The sequence below is a fragment of the Symphalangus syndactylus genome, chromosome 20 (genome assembly GCF_028878055.3).
Source record: "Symphalangus syndactylus isolate Jambi chromosome 20, NHGRI_mSymSyn1-v2.1_pri, whole genome shotgun sequence".
Lineage (NCBI taxonomy): Eukaryota > Metazoa > Chordata > Mammalia > Primates > Hylobatidae > Symphalangus > Symphalangus syndactylus.
Window position 1 is genome coordinate 52,235,687 of NC_072442.2, and position 23,532 is coordinate 52,259,218.

Consider the following 23,532-nt stretch of genomic DNA (forward strand, 5'->3'; position numbering starts at 1 on the left):
GGTCCCAGAAAAATTCTGGATGAGAACACATAAATATTGAATTCACAGACTGACTAACGGGAGAACAGGTACCGTTATACTCCTGAGTATTCCCATCCTAAAACATGATTATCTATGTTTACGTTTCAGGATAGCACAAATATTTATGTTATACATAATTAACATGGGAGCATTTTACATAAATATGATAGAGAATATTACATATATATAAAAATGTGTGCCATAATATATAATTTCTATCTTAATTATATATAAAACTCCCATGACAAAAATTTTATATACACATATACACATGTGCATGTGTGTACATACACTCTTACTTTAAGACAAGAGTTCTATTATTACCTAAGTGGGTGGTTTTAAAAAAATAGAATTTACATATGATGAAAATTATATAATTGTATATATAAAAATATAACATATAATTTTATATATATAAAATCTCCATGCATTTAGTATTTTATTAGTAAAGTTTTAATTTTGTTTCCATCATTTCAAGGGATTTGGGAAGAGGGCAAATTCAAAAAATAATTCACTGTGACAACTTGATCAATTTCCCAGGTTTTATCAATACATTCTTTATCCAGTTAGGTTTAGAACTCATGCACAGTGGCTCACGCACTTTAGGAGGCCAACGCAGGCAGATCACAAGGTCAGGAGTTCAAGGACAGCCTGGCCAACATGGTGAAACCTGGTCTCTACTAAAGATACAAAAAATTAGCCGGGCATGGTGGTGCGTGCCTGTAAACCCAGCTACTCGGGAGGCTGAGGCAGAAGAATCACTTGAAGCTGGGAGGCAGAGGTTGCAGTGAGCCAAGATGGCGCCACTGCACTCCAGCCTGGGTGAGGGGTCCAGACTCCATCTCCAAAAAAAAAAAAAGAACTTTAAAAACTGTATGTGGTACCATGTAATATATAAATATTTTAAATAAATATACCATCCTTCCTCCTGATATCACGTTTCCTGCTGTTGTGAAAGCTGACCAGGAGGAGAAGACTCAGAAGACTGACCAGCTGTCCCTCAGTCTGTTTTCTCCCTGCTCCCTTCCTGAGGCATGGAGATCAGCAAATCTTAAGGATTGGAAGGTTGAGATTACCCAACTAACACTGATTTGACAGGTGAGAAATCTGAAGATAGAGAAAGTCAATAATTCCTCTAATATCACAAAACTGTCAGTGGCAAAATGGGAAAAACTAATGTCTTCTGCAATGCTTTGCAGCTTTCTCAGCAAGCAGTGAACTAGGAGGAGCTGAGATGTTCAGTGAGACCACACATTAAAACCACCTGAGGAGCTTTCTCCTCATCTATACACCTGCAACTAACTGCTCCAGGTGGAAGGGGAAAAGCCAACATGTGGCATTGTGGGGAGGGTTGATCTTTTTGGAAATAAATATTATATGCAGGACTTAAAAAGTACCACAGAATATAAAGTGAAAAATCTCCTCGCCCTTCTCCTCCAGCTGCTACCCAGTTACACTCCCAGAAGGCAACCAAAGTTACTAGTTTCTAGAGTGTCCTTTAGAAATATCCTACACATACATACACTCACACTTTTTCCCCTACGTAAATGGTGGCATACTATAAACACACTGTTCTGTATCTCGCTTTTATTACTTATTACATCTTGGTTGGCCAGGCGCAGTGGCTCACATCTGTAATCCCAGCACTGTGGGAGGCCAAGGCGGGCGGATCACGAGGTCAGGAGATCGAGATCATCCTGGCTAACACGGTGAAACCCCGTCTCTACTAAAAATACAAAAAAATTAGCCAGGCGTGGTGGCGGGCGCCTGTAGTCCCAGCTACTCAGGAGGCTGAGGCGGGAGAATGGCGTGAACCCAGGAGGCAGAGCTTGCAATGAGCCAAGATCACACCACTGCCCTCCAGCCTGGGCGACAGAGTGAGATTCTGTCTCAAAAAAAAAAAAAAAGAAAAAAAAAAAAAAATCTTGGCAATTATTCTCATGAATTTATGGTTCTTTCTATCGCTAAAGAGTATTTCGCTATATGGGCCGGGCGCAGTGGCTCACTCCTGTAATCCTAGCACTTTGGGAGGCTGAGGCAGGTGGATCACCTGAGGTCGAGAGTTCGAGACCAGCCTGACCAACGTGGCGAAACCCCGTCTCTACTGAAAATACAAAAATTAGCCAGGCGTGGTGGCACATGCCTGTAATCCCAGCTACTCGAGAGGCTGAGGCAGGAGAATCGCTTGAACCCAAGAGGCAGAGGTTGCGGTGAGCCGAGATCATGCCATTGCACTCCAGCCTGGGCAACAAGAGTGAAACTCTGTCAAAAAAAAAAAAAAAAAAAAAGAGTATTTCACTATATGAACGTTCATGCATTTTGTAAAAGTTTTCCAACTAATTCTGATCTGCTGTCCTAAAATATGCTTTAAGTGATCTATTTCTGCGTTCTCCTCCCAACTCGGATATCCCAAATAAATAAAGCTATAAACGGAATGAAGAGGCAAAAAAAAAAAAAAGATTTTAACCCAGGGTCATCCAATTTTTTTCTAACAGTGGCCTAAATTATTAGAAACCCATGAGGTACAATTTTTTAATGCACATTGTTTAACTTTCAGCTATGGTGAGTCCTGAGTTCAACAATTACACTCAATGTCACTCAAAGTCACAAGTTAAGTGACTTGTCCATTTTTTCCCTCATCTCAGTAATCCTTCCTTGTTGTCCTAGTTTTGTGGTATGACTTTAGTGAAGTTTAACGTTATCTCAAAAAAAAACAAAAGTCAGTTTTATTTAAAAGTACTATCCGCCCAATACAGAAGGAAAAAACACACACACACACACACACACACACACACACACACACTAGCAAAATCAGGAAATTAGCCCCTACTAGCAAACAAATTTACAGGTCAAAGCAAGCCCTTCCTGTCCTCACATGAACTGCAGCCTGGAGACCACGACAACCTCCTTCCTCAAAACTTATCCATGAGATACACGGCAACAGGGCTCAGATCTTGTTTTTTAACCAGAATGTTTTCCTCAAAAGTCTTAAATGAAAGCTAAATGTACAAAAGATACAATGGAGAAACATTCTAATCTAGTGAGAATGGGAGACCTAGGATTCATCTTCTCAGTCTCTCCCTGCCCTTTCCCATCCTTCCCTCCATTCTTCACTCCAGTCCTGGCTCACTAAGATACCTCAGCAGAATACTCTACATTTGAAACCCACTGAAATAAAAGAATCTAGTTTGAAGTTCAGACTGAAGGGGAAGGGAGCACCTTAAGTGACAGTATCAAATTATAATTTCAGTTCTTAGCACCAAAACTCATTAACTCAGGGTAGTTACATGGTTGACTCATGAACTGAAAAAATTCTATGAATTGTTTAAGAAATCTGATCAAGATTTTATAAGCAACTTCCTCATCTCTTAAATATCAACATATAATGTTTTAGGATGGAAATAATATAGTAATAATTATATGTCACTGTCATAAAAGACAATAGCACTTCTAACTGAATTATACAGATAAACCCAGAACTAGCCTCTTATATATTGCAAACAGGTTAATACAATATTGCAAAATGAAATTGACCTTTTTAAATCTTCTCATATTAAATGAACACACACATATTTACTCAACAGGAAAATCTTGCAACAACAAAATTTCAAATACTATCCTGCCAAAAAAAAAAAGCAATTTTTCCTCTCAGCAGGAACTCCTGGCTTTTGGCCCACAACCTTTGCATAACCAAAATGTGTTATGCAAAGGTGTTCAAGGTGGCCTAAGCTATCTTGGAAAAAAAGCTAAAAATGGCCAGGCACAGTGGCTCACGCCTGTAATCCCAGCACTTTGGGAGGCCAAGGCCGGCAGATCACAAGGTCAGCAGATCAAGACCATCCTGGCCAACATGGTGAAACTCCATCTCTACTAAAATACAAAAAAAAAAATTAGCCGGACATGGTGGCGTGCACCTGTAGTCGCAGCTACTCGAGAGGCTGAGGCAGGGGAATCGCTTGAATCTGGGAAGCAGAGGTTGTAGTGAGCTGGCATCGCGCCACTGTACTCCAGCTTGACAACAGAGCAAGACTCCATCTCAAAAAAAAAAAAAAAAAAAAGCTAAAAATATACTTCACTGTGGCAGGACTGCAGATGCCACTTCAGATGAGCAAGAATGAATCCACCAGGCGTCACAATAGAGGTGAGGCCTACATTTCACCAAAGCAGAAAAAGGATCCTACAAAATATGTAATTTTTATGTGATAAAATAATAAAACCTCCTGATACAAAAGTATGGGATAGGGCAATGCCTCTATGACATTCAAATGCTAAAATATTAGTTATTAAACTGAGGAAAATTAGGTCACACCAGTTCCCAAAAAGCTGTCCAGCTCTAGACCAATTCTAAAAGTATGTTAGGTAAGACAAAGCTAAGAAGGATCTGAGCATCCCAACACCTAAAAATTCTCCAACCTGGGGATAATTTAAAGAAAGCCGACCTCCTAAACTTATTACAGAGTCCAGCATCCAGGAGAGGAAAGACTAGAAATTATCTAAGTGAATTCTGTAATTTGTACAAGACCAGAGTGGTGCTATACTGGAATAAATTTTCTCCTGTAAAATAAACTAAAGCATTCTTCCCTTTGGGGGGAAAAAAAAAGCTACTGCTTCTCAGCCTTTTGGTTAAGATCTAATCTGGGGGAATGCCATTAACAAGGTATTTTATTTGCAGCCTCTTTTGACATCATGACATTTTACTTAAAGACAGAGAAACAAATGGAAGCTAAAGAAAAAGCTTTTTAGTTAACCTATCCTACCTCTTATAAAGTATGATAAGGATATAATTATTTGATAAATCTATGGGTACACGTATTCAATAAGTAATTCTGGCCAGGCACAGTGGCTCACGCCTGTAATTCCAGCACTTTGGGAGGCCGAGGCAAGTGGATCACTAGACGCCAGGAGTTTGAGACCAGCCTGGCCAAAAAGGCGAAACCCCGTCTACACCAAAAATACAAAAACTAACCGGGCATAGTGACACGTCTGTAATCCTAGCTACTCAAGAGGCTGAGCACGAGAATCACTTGAACTCAGGAGGCAGAGGTTGCAGTGAGACAAGATCATGCCACTGCACTCCAGCCTGAGCAACAGAACAAGACTCTATCTCAAAAAATAATAATAAATACATAATTCTTAAATGAAAGAAAAATGATGCTACTTTACCTCTACATAAAGTGCCGTCCCAAGACAGCAGTACAATGTAACAATATCCAACTGAGAACTCGGTGGTATATCGGCACTACATTGAACTAATTCTCTGAACTGAACAACACTCACTCAACTTATAAGAACAAACTTATTTCAAAGCCAGCCAAGTGCGGTGGCTCACGTCTGTAATCCCAGCACTTTGGGAGGCAGAGGTAGGTGGATCACTAGAGGTCAGGAGTTCAAGGCCAGTCTGGCCAACCTGGCGAAACCTTGTCTCTACTAAAAATACAAAAAATATGGCTGGGCGCGGTGGCTCACGCCTGTCATCCCAGCACTTTGGGAGGCTGAGGCGGGAGGATCACGAGGTCAAGAGTTCAAGACCAGCCGGACCGACATGTGAAACCCCATCTCTACTAAAAATACAAAAATTAGCCGGGCGTAGTGGCGCACGCCTATAATCCCAGCTACTTGGGAGGCTGGGGCAGGAGAATTGCTTGAACCCAGGAGGCAGAGGCTGCAGTGAGCAGAGATTGCACCACTGCATTCCAGCCTGGGTGACAGGACGAGACTCCATCTCAAAAAAACAAAAATACAAAAAATTAGTCAGGCGTGGTGGTGCGCACCTGTCATCCCAGCTACTCAGGAGGCTGAGGCACAAGAATCACTTGAATCTGGGAGGCGGAGGTTGCAGTGAGCCGAGATCGCACCCCTGCACTCCAGGCTGGACGACAGAGCAAGACTTCATCTCAAAAAAAAAAAAAAAAAGAACAAATATATTTCACAACCAAAATGGATGACTACATGCCAATTCCCTCCTTGATTAGCACAAAGGACGAACAAAGAAATTGAGATAAGAAAAATTGTAATGTAGATATTTGGCCTGAATTAATAGATATAACAATATCTAAGTGGATATTACTAAAGAGTTACCATTTATTGAGCTCTAGATATATACTAGCCAGTGTACTAAGACTTGGTGTGTGCATGAGCTCACCTAAAAGTCTGGTTCCACTATTATCTCTAAGGCTGTAGGGAAGCTACATAACTTCCTCAAGCTATGTTTTTCTAACTCAGAGACAGATACCTTAAAGATCATCTGCTGCTGCCTCCCCGTTGACCCACTAACAGAGACTACAGGTTATTAAGCAATATAAATCAAGGGTTATGAACAGACTCTGTTTTTTGCTGTACCCCTCTCAGCACTCCCGAGCTCCATAAATCTTAAAGTCAAATGCTTTTAGCCTACTTTATTTTGGTACACACCTTAGAAACAAACAGAACTATCAAACACCTGTGAAGGCAAAGCTCAGCTCTGTTCTGCTCTACATGGCCTCTGCAGCAGCTAGCAGTACTTAGCTCTCAGTAACACCCACTCCAACAGCAAGTTGTTTAGCTGTTCCTTACACACACACACACACACACACACACACACACACACACACACACACACTGAAGCTTCCCAGGCCTCTCCATCTAACTACCACCATCTTTACCTCTTGCTGCAAAAAAACTCCCAACTGGGCTTCCCGCTTCAATACTTTCTCAACTCAAAAAGCCAAGTGTTTTTTTTAAACCTTAAATCGGAACATGTCACTCTCCTGCTTCAGATTCCCCAAGGATTTCCTAAGCACCGCAAATAAAGTCTAAACTACTTACGATGACCCAAGGCTCTACTTGATTTGGCCTGCTTACTTTCCAGATTGCTCACTAGGTCCCAGCAACATGAGTTTCCTTTCAGTTTCTTCAGGAGCCCTTCTCTGCTAACTGGGCGTTTGTCCTTCTTTACTCTCTGCCAGGAACGCTGTTCCTGGCTCATTCATGTGGCTAGCTCCTCCTCAAACTTAAGGTCTCGGTTCAAATGTCATCTCAGAAGAGTCTTTCCAACCACCCTACATATAAGGTAAGCTCCCACTAGTTACTCTCAATCACATCACCCTTTTGGTTCCTTTATAGGTTTATCATAATCTGAAATGGATTACGTACTTCATTTTATTTGAGTATATTCTGTCTTCTCACTAGAATAAAAACTACCTGTTTGATTCTCTACAATATTTGTTGAATAAAATAAACAAACAAACTCCCATTCATGGGTGTGATTTTTTTAAAAGAAATAAGTAAGAAATATACAAGATTTATTTGTACAGGACTTATTTGAAGCAAAGTTTGAAAAATCTACTGAGGGACATAAAAATCTATTTGAACACAGGACAGAAAGTACATAAAGATGTCAATTTCCCCAAACTTCACCTACAATTTCAGTATTCCCAATCAATATTCAGCATTCAGTAAAAATCTCTATGATTTCTTTTTGAATGTCACAGAATGATTCTAAAGTTCATCTGGAGGAACACATAGACCAGAATTGTCAAAGTCTGAAAAAAAAAAGAGTAATGAACAGGTAACTAACCCCATCTGTATTAAAATTATAAAATGATAGTAATTTAAAGTGTATGGTAATCAAAGAGATCAAAATAAAATAATAAGAGACCAAAATAAAATAATACACAAGAGATCAAAATAAAATAATAAGACCAATCAGAAATAGTCCCAAACACATTTAGTAAATGACAAAAGCTGCAATTCTAATAGTGGGGCAAAAAACAGATTATTCACTAAATGGTGCTGACACAACTAGCTAGTTGGGGAAGAATTCACACACAATTTTATCCCCCAAAATATGTCTCACTTCTATTACATACCAGAAATAAATTCCAGATGAATCAAAGAATTAGAACTTTTAAAAAGAGAAGGAAAAGAAAAGGAGAAAAAGAAACCACTGAAGTATTAAATTACAATCTGGGGACTTCTTTGTTTTAAAAACACAAAAAGGCATGCAGTTAAAAAGTCTTCCTCTCACTCCTTCTTATTATGACAACCAATGTTTCCAAGTATCATATATCCTGTGATATACAAGCAAACATGTATACATTGTTTTTCATCTTTAAAGCAAAGACACATAGAGGCATATAATGTTCCTTGCTTTGTTTTTCTAGTTTAGTAGATAGGTGAATATTTTACATTTTGGAGTAAGGAAAGTCTTAAATAGAGCACAAAACACAAAAGTCACATAAATAGAGTAACAAGAGTCATAGCTAACATTTATTATTTACTTACTTTGTGCCAGCCACTATGCCTAATGCTATTTACATTATCTCCATTTTACAAATAAGGAAATTAAGGTGTACAGAGGTTAAATAATGTGCCCAAGGTCCCACAGCAGCACGGTGCTGGGTTTGGATATATCTGACTACATAACGTTACAAAAGAATAGCTAGGAGGATATGTGCATGCATATGAAAAAAGTGAGTAAGGCCAGGTGCGTTGGCTCATGCCTGTACTCCCAACACTTTGGGAGGCCCAGGCAGGCGGATCACCTGAAGTTGAGAGTTTCAGACCAGCCTGACCAACATGGAGAAACCCCTTCTGTAGTAAAAATACAAAATTAGCCAGGCATGGTGGCGCAGGCCTGTAATCTCAGCTACTCAGGAGGCTGAGGCAGGAGAATCGCTTGAACACAGGAGGTGGAGGATGAGGTGAGCTGAAATCCTGCCATTGCACTCCAGCCTGGGCAACAACAGCAAAACTCTGTCTCAAAAAAAAAAAAAAAAAAAAAAAAGAAAGAAAAAAGTGAATATGTAAAGAACTTTTTAACCTGTTACAAACCAATAACCCCAACAGAAAATAACCAAAGAACAAAAGTAGGCAATTTATAAAAAACATATGGCCGGGCTCAGCGATGCACGCCTGTAATCCCAGCACTTCGGGGGGCCGAGGTGGGTGGATCACCTGAGGTCAGGAGTTCGAGATCAGCCTGACTAACATGGTGAAACCCCGTCTCTACTAAATACATAAATTAGCCGGTCGTGGTGGTAGACGCCTGTAATCCCAGCTACTCAGGAAGCTGAGGCAGGAGAATCGCTTGAACCTGGGAGGCAGAGGTTGCAGTGAGCTGAGATCGTGCCACTGCGCTCCAGCCTGGGCAACAAGAGCGAGACTCTGTCTAAAAAAAAAAAAAAAAAAAAAAAGGCTGGGCGCAGTGGCTCACGCCTGCAATCCCAACACTTTGGGAGGCCAAGGTGGGTGGATCACCTGAGGTCGAGAGTTCGAGACCAGCCTGGCCAACATGGAGAAATCCCATCTCTACTAAAAATAAAAAATTAGCCAGGAGTGGTGGTGCACGCCTGTAATCCCAGCTACTAGGGAGGAAGAGGCAGGAGAATCGCTTGAACCCAGGAGGCAGAGGTTGTGGTGAGCTGAGATCAAGCCATTGCACTCTAGCCTGGGCAACAAGAGCGATACTCCGTCTCAAAAAAAAGAAATACAACTCTCCCCATATTAAAAAATGTTCAGCCTCAATAGTGATTGATAAAAGGCCAATCAGAATCACATTTTTTCAGTTCCTAAATGGTCAAAATGTTTTAAACTGTAATATCTAGCATTGGCCAGCGTATGGGGCACACCTGAATACTATAGGTAGCTTTACAAATTGGTACAACAATCTTTTGGAAGGAAAATGTATAAATATCTATCTTATCTACATTATTCACATCTTTTGATTCAGCAACTTCACTTCTAGGAATCTATCCTACAAAGCTGTTTGTACAAGTACACAAAATACATATACATATGTACATGTGCATAAATATTCATACACACACACACACACGATTGTTTACAGCTTTGTTTTTCTGGCAAAAAAAAAAAAAAATCTAGTGACCGTAAGTTGATTAAGTAAATTATGGTATTTTCTGTTTTTTTTTTTTTTGAAACGAAGTCTCACTCTGTCGCCCAGGCTGGAGTCCAGTGGCATGATCTCGGCTCACTGCAACCTCCACCTCCCAGTTTCAAGTGATTCTCCTACCTTAGCCTCCCGAGTAGCTGGAATTACAGGCACATGCCACCATGCCTGACTAATTTTTGTATTTTTAGTAGAGATGGGGTTTCACCATGTTGGCCAGGCTGGTCTTGAACTCCTGACCTCCGGTGATCCACCAGCCTTGGCCTCCCAAAGTACTGGGATGACAGGCGTGAGTCATGGTGCCTGGCAAATTATGGTATTTTCATGTACTAGAAATGGGATATTAAGTTGCTGTTAATGATTGATAGAGGTAACTGAAATAAATAGACAAACTTGGAACAGTAGTATATAAAAGAATAGTATATTATGATCCCGTAATATAGAAAATTATACAAACACAGAAAAAAAACTGGAAGAATATGCAACAAACTCAGTAGATTACATCCAGGAAGTGGTTCTTTCAATTTCAGTATATATATAAAATAATGTATTACTTATAATTAGTGAAAGGTAAGATTTTAAAATAGCATATCCTCCTTCATGAATTATAATGATTTTGTGTGAATATAAAGTAACTTCTTCCTCCCCCCTCAACAGAATGTATATACTCCTACATCAGGTATATTTACGTTCTGCATATTTTAGGTTATATCTCCTAGATAGCACAAGTTTTGATTTCATTCCAAATACCTCCAAATACATAAAAGTTATTGTAATTAAAAATGAATTAAAAAATCTTAAAAGTAATGCAAAGTTAAACATCTTTAAACAGAAACTCAAAGTCATGATGATGACTACTTAAAACAAACATTTTCAAAATTACATAAATCTCTATGTTATTGCCAGGGGAAATGAATTGCCTAAAACAAATTACTCTGAATGTGAACTGTGTATGACAGTGATAATGGCAAGAAGAATGTCAGTTCAACAAATTATGGGGTAAAGGGGCAATCTATAAGCATAAAGGTGACTCTCATCATAAATCTAAGAGTCAAATTTTCCTAGAAAAATGTAACCTTGGCCGGGCGCGGTGGCTCACGCCTGTAATCCCGGCACTTTGGGAGGCCGAGGCAGGCGGATCACGAGGTCAGGAGATTGAGACCATCCTGGCTAACACAGTGAAACCCCATCTCTACTAAAAATACAAAAAATTAGCCGGGCGTGGTGGCAGGCGCCTGTAGTCCCAGCTACTCTGGAGGCTGAGGCAGAAGAATAGTGTGAACCTGGGAGGTGGAGCTTGCAATGAGCCGAGATGGTGCCACTGCACTCCAGCCTGGGTGAGAGCGAGACTCCATCTCCAAAAAAAAAAAAAAGAAAAGAAAAATATAACCTCAATATATTTGGTTTTGATATCAGTTTATTTGTGTATAACAAAGAATAAAAACAGCCAAACAGCCCAAATTTTGTTCCTCAAGTACACTGTAATGGGGGAAAGAAATCCAAATAAGTTGGAATTCTTGACTTTTCCTTTACTCCTGACTAATCTACTTAAGAATTTAATTTTTTATATAAAACTAGTCGATATTATTCTTTCAAAGGGAGTCCTAAATTCTATTATAATCCTCTCAACCAACCGTTCCATATTTCTTTTTTTTTTTTTTTTTTTTTTGAGACGGAGTCTCCCTCTGTCGCCAGGCTGGAGTGCAGTGGCACAATCTCAGTTCACTGCAACCTCTGCCTCCTGGGTTCAAGCGATTCTCCTGCCTCAGCCTCCCGAGTAGCTGGGACTACAGGCGCGTGCCACCATGCCCAGCTAGTGTTTTTTTTTTTTTTTTTTTGTATCTTTAGTAGAGACGGGGTTTCACCATGTTGGCCAGAATGGTCTCGATCTCTTGAGCTTGTGATCCGCCTGCCTCGGCCTCCCAAAGTGCTGGGATTACAGGCGTGAGTCACCGTGCCCGGCCAACCGTTCCATATTTCTAACTCACAGTTTTTTCCTAGGATTGAAACTACTCCAAAATTCCCTGCATATATAAATTAAAACATTATTGCATTCTAGTATTATCTAGAACCATGAGTGCTGTCTAGGATGAACCAATCCCATGTTTACTTTCTCTTCCTCCCCAAAATTCCAATAAACAGATTTTTTTTTTCTTTTTTAAAGAAATACTTTTAACTGGGCTCAGTGGCCCACACCTATAATCCCAGCACTTCAGGAGGCCAAGGTGGGAGGATCACTTGAGCCCAGCAATTTGAGGTCAGCCTGGGCAACATAATGAGACCCTGTTTCTACAAAATAAAAAAATTGACCAGGTGTGGTGGCACACACCTGTAGTCCCAGCTACTTGGGAGGAGCGCATGAGCCCAGGACTCGGAGGCTGCATTGAACTATGATCACACCACTATACTCCAGTCTGGGCAACAGAGACAGACTCTCTCTGTAAAAAAGAAAAAACAAAAAGAAATATTTTGATAATTTACTAATTACAGCTATGTTAGTCACTGACACTGGTGAAATTTCTACCTGTTTTTTAATTTCCAAAAACTATTCAGCATCAAACTGCCATATGTGTATCAGACATCTTCTACAGCATCCACACTAATTCTAGCTGCTAAGCTCTTTTTTATGCATTCAACAAGTATCTACTACTCCTGGACACAGGGTGTCATTCTGGGAGTGGGAAAAGAGGAAAAAATTTTTTAAAAACTCAGATGCAGACATGCCTATAAAGGGCTTATGGTCTAGAGGCAAAGGATCAAGAGTTTCCAGAATAAAAAATATACATTTTGGAGAAGAGGGAATAGGAGAGACACTTCCTGGATGATGTAATATGTGATCAAACCCTTGGAAAATAGGATAAATTTAGACGTAGTAGAGTTTGGAAGAGTAAGGGAGGAAAGGAGTATTCCAGAAACAAGCATAGTAACAAGAAAAAAAAAAAATTCTTCTTAATGCAACACAAAATAGCCCAAGTAGAATAAAGAAATATGCCATGTTCAGTATTTATGTAAAGATTATCAGCTTAATAAGAATATGCCCTCTCCTTTACAATAAATTTTATAGGCCGGGCATGGTAGTTCATGCCTGTAATCCCGGCACTTTGGGAGGCCATGGTGGGAGGATTACTTGAGCCCAGAATTCAAGACCAGGCTGGGCAAAAGAATCAGATCCCATCTCTATTTTTAAAAAATTACAATAAATTTTATAGCATGAATACACACAGAAAATGAATATTACAAACGAGCTTTTTGATGTAAAAAAAAAATCATAAAGAATACAGTCGGCCAAGTGCGATGGCTCACGCCTGTAGTCCCAACACTTTGGGAGGCCAAGGCGGGCAGATCACTTGAGGCCAGGAGATCAAGATCAGCCTGGCCAACATGGCAAAACTCTGTCTCTACTAAAAATACAAAAATTAGTCGGGCATGGTGGCATACGCCTGTAATCCCAGCTACTTGGGAGGCTGAGCATGAGAATCGCTTGAACCTGAGAAGTGGAGGTTGCAATGAGCTGAGATTGTGCCACTGCACTCCAGCCTGGGCAACAGAGCGAGATTCTGTCAAAAAAAAAAAAAGTTCATGTTTGTGCTATTTATCTAAGCTTTTATATTAATATAACAATTGAAATCCTTCATACTTAAAAAAAAAAAAAATCCAGAAGTCTGAGAGTAGGCAAAACAAGCAACAGCTAATTTATAAAATAATTTAACCTATTTGTAGGCCGGGTGTGGTGGCTCACACCTGTAATCCCAGCACTTTGGGAGGCCAAGGCGGGAGGATCACCTGAGGTCGGGAGTTTGAGACCAGCCTGACCAATATGGAGAAACCCTGTCTCTACTAAAAAAGACAAAATTAGCGGGGCGTGGTGGTGCATGCCTATAATCCCAGCTACTCGGGAGGCTGAGGCAGGAGAATTAATTGAACCCAGGAGGCAGAGGTTATGGTGACCTCAGACAGCGCCATTGCACACCAGCCTGGACAACAAGAGTGAAACGCTGCCTCAAAAATAATAATAATAATAATAATAATAATAATAATAATAATAATTTAACCTATTTGTTTGGGCCTCAGAGGTATTTAAACCACTGGCATAATAAAATTTCCATCATTATAATACTTAAATTCCATGAAGTGTCACTGGATCCAGATAACCTCAAAGACATTTTTGTTTAAGAAGATATTCATCAAAGCAGATTAAAAATTAAGCAAACTAAATAATTCCTGGTGATCACTGTAACACTGACATAGATCAGTATCAATTTTTTCAAACTATATTTTCATTGCCAAAATGTAATATTAAGAAGTATCTTAAATTCAAGCTAAATATCCAAAGTAATCTCTCATTTCCTATTCACTCCAATTTTTTTTTTTTTTTTTCTTGAGACAGAGTCTCGCTCAGTCACCCAGGCTGGAGTGCAGTGGTGCAGTCTCGGCTCACTGCAAGCTCCGCCTCCCGGGTTCATGCCATTCTCCTGCCTCAGCCTCTCCAAGTAGCTGGGACTACAGGTGCGTGCCACCAGGCCCGGCTAATTTTTTGTATTTTCTTTAGTAGAGACGGGGTTTCACCATGTTGGCCAGGATGGTCTCAATCTCCTGACCTCATGATCCTCCCGCCTCGGCCTCCCAAAGTGCTGAGATTACAGGTGTGAGCCACCACGCCCAGCCAATTTTTGAGTGTCAATCATCAAATCGATTCATCCCATGGATGATACAGTGTAACACAGTGAACACTATAATAGATATGAAAAAACTTAGATTCTGCTATTGCCCAACTTTAGCAATTTAGGCAGGTATATCACTTCACTTCTCAGACCTTCAGTTTTATCGAAAGTAAAACAAGACTAGATAATCTGACTCTACCTTCTATAAATTAGCTTTTTATTTTATTTTTATTTTTATTTTTATTTTCTTTGAGAGACAGTCTTGCTCTATCACCCAGTCTCAAGTGAGTGCAGTGGCATGATCACGGCTCACTGCAACCTCAACCTCCCAGGCTCAGCTCCCCAAGTAGCTGGGACCACAAGCACACTCTGCTAATTTTTTAATTTTTTTGTAGAGATGGGATCTCGCTCTGTTGTGCAGGTTGGTCTCAAACTCCTGGCCTCAAGTGGTCCTCTCACCTCAGCCTCCCAAAGTACTAGGATTATAGGCATGAGCCACTGTGCCCTGCCATTAACATTTTATTTTAACCAATTTTGTTGTTTTTGAGATCGTTGTTAAATAAAAGTAACAGCAGCACATACGGAAGAAGCAAACTGTCTGAAGAACTCCATAGGAACATTTGCAGTGTTTTGTACAGTCTCAGACTTTCAAATGCAAAGAAAAAAAAATAGGTTGTATCTGAAGACTATTCTAGTAATATTTTGACCACACAAGCTACTGGGGTAGGAAAAAAATGGTAGAAGAACAGTATAAGTGTTCAAGGAAAAATGCCACCACAAGAAAACCAAAATAAAAAACAGATGCTCCACATACTGTTATTACTACATTACAGAAGCTTTTCATAGTTTTCCAGTGCTCTTAAAAAGTGCTAATAGAAAAAGAAACAAAATGTTTTCTTAACCATTTACATGTATACATGTATTTTTTGCATCCTCAAACCTGAAAAAGACCAAATATAAGATAATCTATAGGGCCAGGCACAGTGGCTCACACCTGTAATCCCAGCACTTTGGGAGGCCAAGGCGGGTAGATCATGAGGCCAGGAGATCGAGACTAGCCTGACAAACATGTCTCTACTAAAAATACAAAAATTAGCCAGGCATGGTGGCGCATGCCTGTAATCCCAGCTACTCAGGAGGCTGAGGCAGGAGAATCGCTTGAACCTGGGAAGCAGAAGTCGCAGTGAGCTGAGATGGCGCCACTGCCCTCCGGCCTAGGTGACAAGAGCGAGGCCCCATCTCAAAGAAAAAAAAAAAGATAATCTATAGACTAAGTTATTTGTGAATATAACTGATCTGCTTGACTATACTTTATAACTTTCTAGTATTTAGTAGTGTGCCAGAACATAAAAAGCACCTCATACTGGTTGAATAAGTGAGTAAACAAAAATATATGAATCTCTAATCTACAAATAAGACTATACATAATAAATTCTGATCAACCTTTACTAGTTGTTTTATATCATAGTCTAGTAAAATCCAGTATCTGAAGTAAAAGAACAGATGGAACTAAATATGCAAGAGTTCCATCATTCCCAGGCATCAATAAGAATTTGAAATTACAACTAAGATAGATCACAGAATACAATTAAAACCAAATAACCAAAACATATTTTTTAAAAAACAAACAGCCTGACATTCACCTACATCAACCCCCAGTCTATTCAAAGGCCTTTGCCTTCTATAGCAGATAACAAAGGTAAGAAAAGAAAATCTCACCAATTCATAACACAATTTTTTTTAATGCTTTTAAGGCCAGGTGCAGTGGCTCACTCCTATCATCCTAGCACTTTGGGAGGCTGAGACAGGCAGATCGCTTGAGGCTTGAGCCCAGGAGCTCGAGACCAGCCTAGGCAACATGGTTAAACCCTTTCTCTACAAAAAAAAAAAAAATTTAACCAGGCGTGGTGGCCTGTGCCTGTAGTCCCAGCGACTTGGGAGGCTGAGGTGGAAGGATCACCTGAGTCCAGAGGTCAAGGCTGAAGCGAGCCACTGTACTGCAGCCTGGGCAAAAGAGACCCTGTCTCAAAAAAAAAAAAAAAAAAAGCTTCAAAAAAGTTATTGACTAATCTAATCTTGCCTGTAAGTTAATTTCCATCATTTCCTTCTTTTTTGATTAAGAGGATAGGCAAAACACAAATTTTACTGTTTTTTAAATCCAACAAGATATTCAATTAAAAATAAGCCAGGCACGGTGGCTCATGCCTGTAATCCCAGCACTTTGGGAGGCCAAGGCGGGCGGATCACAAGGTCAGGAGATCGAGACCATCCTGGCTAACACGGTGAAACCCCATCTCTACTAAAAGTACAAAAAAATTAGCCAGGCATGGTGGCATGCGCCTGTAGTCCCAGCTACTCGGGAGGCTGAGGCAGCAGAATTGCTTGACCCGGAGGCGGAGGTTGCAATGAGCTGAGATTGTGCCACTGCACTCCAGCCTGGGCGACACAGCAAGACTCCGTCTCAAAAAAAAAAAAAAAAAAAAAAAAAAAAAAAGATTAAATCAGCGAAGGGCCTATCCTGCTCTCAAGAGATAAAATAGGTACATAAATACCTACAAGATAGAAAGTGCAAATGCCGCGAGAGATGTGCAGAAAAAACATTACAGGAGCCCAGAAGGAGCTGTTACCACCTCACAGAAATATAACCCCTTCAATCTGTTTAAAACAATTTGATAACTATTAACTCCCTTTAGGCTCACAACAACCAACCCTAGGAGAGTAGATGTTTACCTAATATTCAAGATGAGGAAACTGAAGCATAGAAAGGTTGATCAAGTTCCAAAATGTCACATAGTTACAGAAATAATCAAGATACTTTGTATTATATTTTCTCCGGGGGAGTAGTTCAACATATGGCAAGCCTTTTGTAAAAGGAAAGAGTATTTTAGTATTGTAAGTAATCAGTTCCTACTGTGAGCATTTTATACATAGCTATATCCATATATACAATTAATCTTGATTTCCATTAACAGGTGTGTTTAAAGCAAGGCCAAGCAACTGGGTACTATAAATATTAAAATAAATAAATAAACTTCCACCGGATGTTAACAGAAGAAGAAAAAAAGATACAAGATTTCTCTCTCCAGTAACTTGCGGTTACTTCTTCTGTAACTGTTACCCTTGTCTAAATAACATTCTAAAATTGGTCTGCTCCTGAGCCCGGGCAAGTACAAGTTGGTTCATCCAATAAATATCTTCATGAAAAGGTACATCAAAACATTTTTTAAAACTATTAAAAATTAAACAATGCTATCAACTCTTCAGTTATCCACAGGACAATCACATGTGACCCAGCATCAGCAGCTATTGATCAAGATATATTAAACGAATGAATGAATCTTTGTAGGCATTTTTAAATCCCGGGCCTGTTTGTTGCTCCTTGCACAGTGCCATGTTCAGCCTTCCATCACTGCCTCACCAGGGTGCACACAAGGAATGTAAATTTCAATATAATTAGGATATAATTAGAGAAGCAAATCTGATGCAGGTTTACATACTAATCCCAAAGATTAGAATTACCTATACCACTACTCTCCAAGGTTAACTCTGTTGAAGAGGCACCGCAGCATGCAACATCACATAAAGAAAACTGACACTTCCTGAGCAAATAGTTTTCGTCCATATCACTTATTCCCATCCATTCCTTTAATACACGACTATTCCCGATCCAGTTAATTGGAAGAATTCAGTCTCCTCTCCATAAAGGCTGATTTCACAACTACAGTTTCTCAAATTCCTCTCTCCCCAAAAAGGGGTGCACTCACGGACTTCGCTTAAGAAAACACCAACAATAAACGGCAGAAGGTATAGGGTTCAGATCTTTGCCATCTCCACCAGTACCCAGACTTCGCCATTACACCCTGAAGCGGTCTGTTAGAAAGGTGAACTAATTTACTCTGTACGCACTTGTCCATGGCTGTCAACCTCCCTGGCCCCTTCTACACTCTCAAGTCGGCCACCAACTCCGCCTCAGTGAGCCCAGGCCCGCCACCTGCGCCGGCCCCACCCGGGGCCCCGGCTGCCCGCTCTCCCTCGCAGGCCCTGTAGGCTCCGCGCGCCCCTCCGCACAGGACACCTCGGGGCCAGCCCCGGCCCGGCCACAGCCCATTCTTCCTCCAAACTCCATAAGCCTCCGCTAGCCCAGCCCGAGCTCCCCGCCGCGCCCGGCTCTCTCCTGGGCTGCCGAGGGGAAGAGGCCAGGCGGCCAGGACGGGTCCCGACCTGCCCAGGCCTGCGACACCCCCCGCCCGGCGGAAAACCGTCCCAGCGGCTGCTGCCCCGGGAGCCCTCGGAAGCCCCCGGACTAGCAGGAGCCCGGAGGCCGGGGTTGTAGGCGCCAGGGCCTACTCACCGGGAGCTGGCTAAGCGTGGGAGCCGAAGGGCGCCCCGGCCTGAGGAGTGGGACGCGGCCCCGGCGCGCGGCCCTACACCGGGACCTCGCTTGGCGCGGCGAGCCGGGCGCTCACTCGGGCCGCCGCCGCCGCCGCCGCGGCTGCTGCTTCGCCACCTTGGCCGCCATCTTGACTCAACCCCTCTCCCTCCCCCCAGCCCGGGGAGCCGCGGCTAAGGCGGCTCCAGCGCCGGCTCCTCCTCCTTCCGGAGAGTTGGGAGACCGACTCCCTCCGCTGGCCGGGCGCCTCTCCTACCTCGGCGGAGCTTCCTGGGTCGCGCCGCGCCCGGTCTCATCACGTCTTCTCTAGGCCTGGCAGCGGCGGTCTTCTCGGACGGATACGGGGCCGGGCAGCGCCCAGCCGGATCCAGCGCGGCTGCCATCGTGTCCTGGGCTTGTGCGCCCCCCGCGAGCCCGTCTGTTTCGCGCGCCCGAGGCCTTCCCCAGGCGTGGGAAAAGGAAAAACGCCAGGCCGTGGAAGGGACCCTGCAACCCCTCCGCGGCGTGGCGGGGCGGCGGCGGCCTCCTCCGGCCGGAGCTACGTAGAGGGAAGCCGGGTTCCCTCGGGGCTGGGAGCCGGAGGGTTGCATTTCGACCTGCCCAAGATACTTTCTAGGGCTCTGGCTGGAATTCGCACCAAGCCCTCACTGAAATGCCGGGCGAGGCCGATTTGTCCACGATGTTGCTCCTTAACCTTAAGTTACTTGCAAGAGGAGCCTGTGGCCTTCGCGACTGTTAAGTGCACTCTCAGCCTCACCCTGCTGGGGAAACGACGGTTCCTCGTAACCGCACGCATACTTTCCTTTAGAAAAGCAAGGCCCGACCGGACGCAGTGTGTCACGCTTGTAATCCCAGCACTTTGGGAGGCCGAGGCGGGCCCATCACTTAAGGTCAGGAGTTCGAGACCAGCCTGACGAACATGGAGAAACCCCGTAACTACTAAAAATACAAAAATTAACCGGGCGTGGTGGCGCGCGCCTGTAATCCCAGCTACTGGGGAGGCCGAAGTGGGAGAATTGCTTGAACGCGGGAGGCTGAAGTAGCAGCGAGCCTAGAAAGCGCCACTGCACTCCAGCCTCGGCGACGGAGCCAGACCCTGTCTCAAAAAAAAAAAAAAAAGGCCGGGCGCGGTGGCTCAGGCCTGTAATCCCAGCACTTTGGGAGGCCGAGGCGAGCGGATCACGAGGTCAGGAGTTCGAGACCAGCCTAGTTAATATGGTGAAACCCTGTCTCTACTAAAAATACAAAAATTAGCCGGGAGTGGTAGCGCGCGCCTATAGTACCAGCTACTTGGAAGGCTGAGACAGAAGAGTCGCTTGAACCCAAGAGACGGAGGTTGCAGTGAGCCGAGATCGCTCCACTGCACACCAGCCTGGGCCACAGAGCCTCTCAAAAAAAAAAAAAAAATGTAAAAGCCATCCAAAAGTGAGAAGGAATAACAAAGTTGGTGTAACTGGCTATTTTGAAAAACCGTCATACGGATAACGGGCTGTCTAACCCTATAATTACTAGAAAGGCCCGAGTTTTAAGAAATGACTTCGAAAATGAGTTGAAGAGGAAAGAACTCTTCCTACAAGAAATGGGAGCTTATATATAAGACGCTTCTTTTTAAACCGATTGTACAGTGTAGTAGGAGTAGGGTAGGAAACTGGACGGCATGGAGACTTCTGTGTTAAAACACAAGAGAACCCTTAACGTTAAAACCTCAAGCTTCCGGAGCATGTCGGCGGGAGGGACTTAACAGCGGAACCCAACATCTCCAGGTGCCGTTTTCCAGCCGGAGTCAGGGTCAGAGGCAGCCTTTCCTACTGCGCAGGCTCAGTGCTGCTTATCCATCATGGAAGCAATGTGGCTCCTGTGTGTGACGGCGGCGGGCTTGGCATGGGGCTTCCTCTGGGTTTGGGACTCCTCAGAACGAATGAAGAGTCGGGAGCAGGGAGGACGGCTGGGAGCCGAAAGCCGGACCCTCCTGGTCATAGCGCACCCTGACGATGAAGCCATGTTTTTTGCTCCCACAGTGCTAGGCTTGGCCCGCCTAAGGCACTGGGTGTACCTGCTCTGCTTCTCTGCAGGTAGGAGGCCATAGGAGGGGCGATGGGAGCTGGGGCTTTGAAAAGGATTTAAGTGCTAACCGATCTCAGTCGCCTTCTTCTCGAAGCGTTTTCCCTAGGGAGCTAAGTGAATACACCGAAGGTCTTATCTCTGAACCCCTCAGAGGCTAGGGACAGGAGCGGCCAGCTTACCTGGTGGGTTGGGGGACGTCGGCAGCTCGCGTACTACGCTAGTAGGATTGAGGAGCAGAGAAACAGTTGCAGTTGGTTGCATTCAGTACCTGCATTTCTGTTGGGAACGCCACCTGTGCTTGTTATTCTGTGGAACTTTTTTTTATTTGTAGAAGGAGCAAGAATATTGACCTTACTATATAGTACACGAAACAATCTATGCTGTATCGTGCCTGCTCAATCCTTAAAAGTTAACTTCTAATGATAGTAAAAGACCTTCCTGCTGCCTTTAAAATGCAGCTTGTGCTAGTAACATGCATGTGTCAAATTGAAGAATTAGACATAGATGACTAGATGGAAAGTAATTTTGTAGGTAATTTTAGAGTTCAACTCCACCCAGCTTTCAGTGAAGGAACCTTTCAAATAATAGATTTTTGCTTACCATAGAAAAAAGATCAAATGACAAAGCAAATATTGACCATCAAGCTGGAATATGGTGATAATTGAACAGTTGTATAAATGAAGTAATTGAATTGTACACATACAATGGGTGAATTTTATGGTATGTCAAAGTATACCTCAATAAAGCTGTTTTTTAAAGTTGCCCATGACCTCTTTTCCCATTTGGTTGTGTGTCTTTCCAATTCTTTTTCTATACAGCTTCTTCACAGAAATCACATTTTAGAAAATTTTATGTCGTTTTTACTCGACATTACTTTTTCTTTTATTTACCAAATACTTATTAAACATTTATGTGCTAGGCCTTCTTTATGTGCTAGGGCATAACATTTATGTTATGTGCTAGGGCATTTATGTGCTAGGGCATACCCTAGGGATACAAAAGTGAAAAGCTAGATAAGAGCAGTGTCCTCATGAAACTTAAAACATCTACCTATATTAATTAGATCTAAATGTATAGCCTGTTAAATGGCTTCATCGGGATAAACCTTAATCATCCCTTATTGTTTGTACATTCAGAGGGTTTTTTCCTAGTTTATTGCAAAGAGCAGAGAACATCTTTATGTATTTTATGTTATTTCATTAGTAATAATTTCTAAAATTGGCTGTTTTAAGGCTTTGCATGCAAAACACATTCCTAAAAACGAAAGGCCAATTTACTCTTTTTTTTTTTTTTTCTGACACAGTCTCACTCTGTCACCCAGGCTGGAGTGCAGTGTCGCAATCTCAGCTCACTGCAACCTCCACCACCCAGGTTCAAGTGATTCTCCTGCCTCATCCTGCCAAGTAGCTGGGTTTACAAGCGCATGCCACCACACCGGGCTAATTTTTGTATTTTTAGTAGAGATGAGGTTTCACTGTTACCCAGGCTGGTCTCGAACTCCTGACCTCTAGTGATCCGCCCACCTCAGCCTCCCAAAGTGCTTGGGATTACAAGTGTGAGCCACCGCGCCTGGCCTACCCATTTACATTCTTACTGGCACTAATGAGAGTATCTGTCTTAATATATTACTTTCTGTAGCATTGACTGATATTTTTTATAAATTTCTTTCTTTTTTTTTTTTTTGAGACGGAGTCTTTCTCTGTAGCCTAGGCTGGAGTGCAGTGGCGCAATCTCGGCTCACTGTAAGTTCTGCCTCCTGGGTTCACGCCGTTTTTTCTGGTACTACAGGTGCCCACCACCATGCCCAGCTAATTTTTTTGTTTGTTTTTTGTTTTTAGTAGAGATGGGGTTTCACTGTGCTAGCCAGGATGGTCTTGATCTCCTGAACTTGTGATCTGCCCTCCTCAGCCTCCCAAAGTGCTGGGATTACAGGCGTAAACCACCGCACCTGGCCATTTTTTATAAATTTCTTAATTTGTTTAGTATCTTCTCCCCCCAAAACCTTTGTTACCAGTAAAAGTAAACCATTTTACGTATTTATTAAGAATTGGAGCCCAAGCACTTTTCTTCTAAACTTGATGCTCTGTTAAGAATATTAATTGCAAATAGTTACAAGTAATACTACCATTTTTTTCTTAGCTTCTAGGTTTGGTGGGGGAGGTTTTTGTTTGGTTTTCTTTTTGAGATGGAGTCTGACTGTTGTCACCCAGGCTGGAGTGCAGGGGCGCGATCTCAGTTCACTGCAACCTACACCTCCCGAGTTTAAGCAATTCTACTACCTCAGCCTCTCGAGTAGCTGGGACTACAGTGTACACCACATGTTGGGCTAATTTTTGTATTTTTAGTAGAGCCAAGGTTTCGCTATGATAGCCAGGCTGGTCTCGAACTCCTGACAAGTGATCCACCCACCTCGGCCTCCCAAAGTGCTGGAATTACAGGTGTGAGCCACCACACCCAGTCGGCCAGCTTTTAGTTGTATTTGTATTTTATATTACAACTATAGGAGTCAA

At 42.4% G+C, this 23,532-nt stretch overlaps 2 protein-coding genes across 35 annotated transcripts in view; one reads left to right on the forward strand and one right to left on the reverse strand.

Moving 5' to 3' along the window:
• NCOR1 (nuclear receptor corepressor 1) overlaps positions 1 to 19,666 on the reverse strand; it is a 186,471-nt gene extending 166,805 nt beyond the window's left edge. For 20 of the 30 annotated variants that reach the window (XM_055258858.2, XM_055258860.2, XM_055258854.2 and 17 more), the window contains exon 1: positions 18,920 to 19,180. The gene's annotated coding sequence lies outside the window, so the exon portion shown is untranslated. Of the gene's footprint in view, positions 1 to 938; positions 1,908 to 2,164; positions 2,284 to 17,298; positions 17,512 to 18,919; positions 19,181 to 19,214 lie in introns of those variants that run through there. The other 10 variants (XM_063629335.1, XM_063629332.1, XM_063629328.1 and 7 more) reach the window with 5 other exon arrangements.
• A 974-nt stretch (positions 19,667 to 20,640) lies between these two features.
• The window catches only part of PIGL (phosphatidylinositol glycan anchor biosynthesis class L), a 127,215-nt gene continuing 124,323 nt past the window's right edge, over positions 20,641 to 23,532 (forward strand). For all 5 annotated transcript variants that reach the window (XM_063629397.1, XM_063629396.1, XM_055258866.2 and 2 more), the window contains exon 1: positions 20,641 to 21,030. In XM_063629397.1, the coding sequence (XP_063485467.1) occupies positions 20,796 to 21,030 (235 nt within the window). In that variant the 5' untranslated portion in view covers positions 20,641 to 20,795. The remainder of the gene's footprint in view (positions 21,031 to 23,532) is intronic.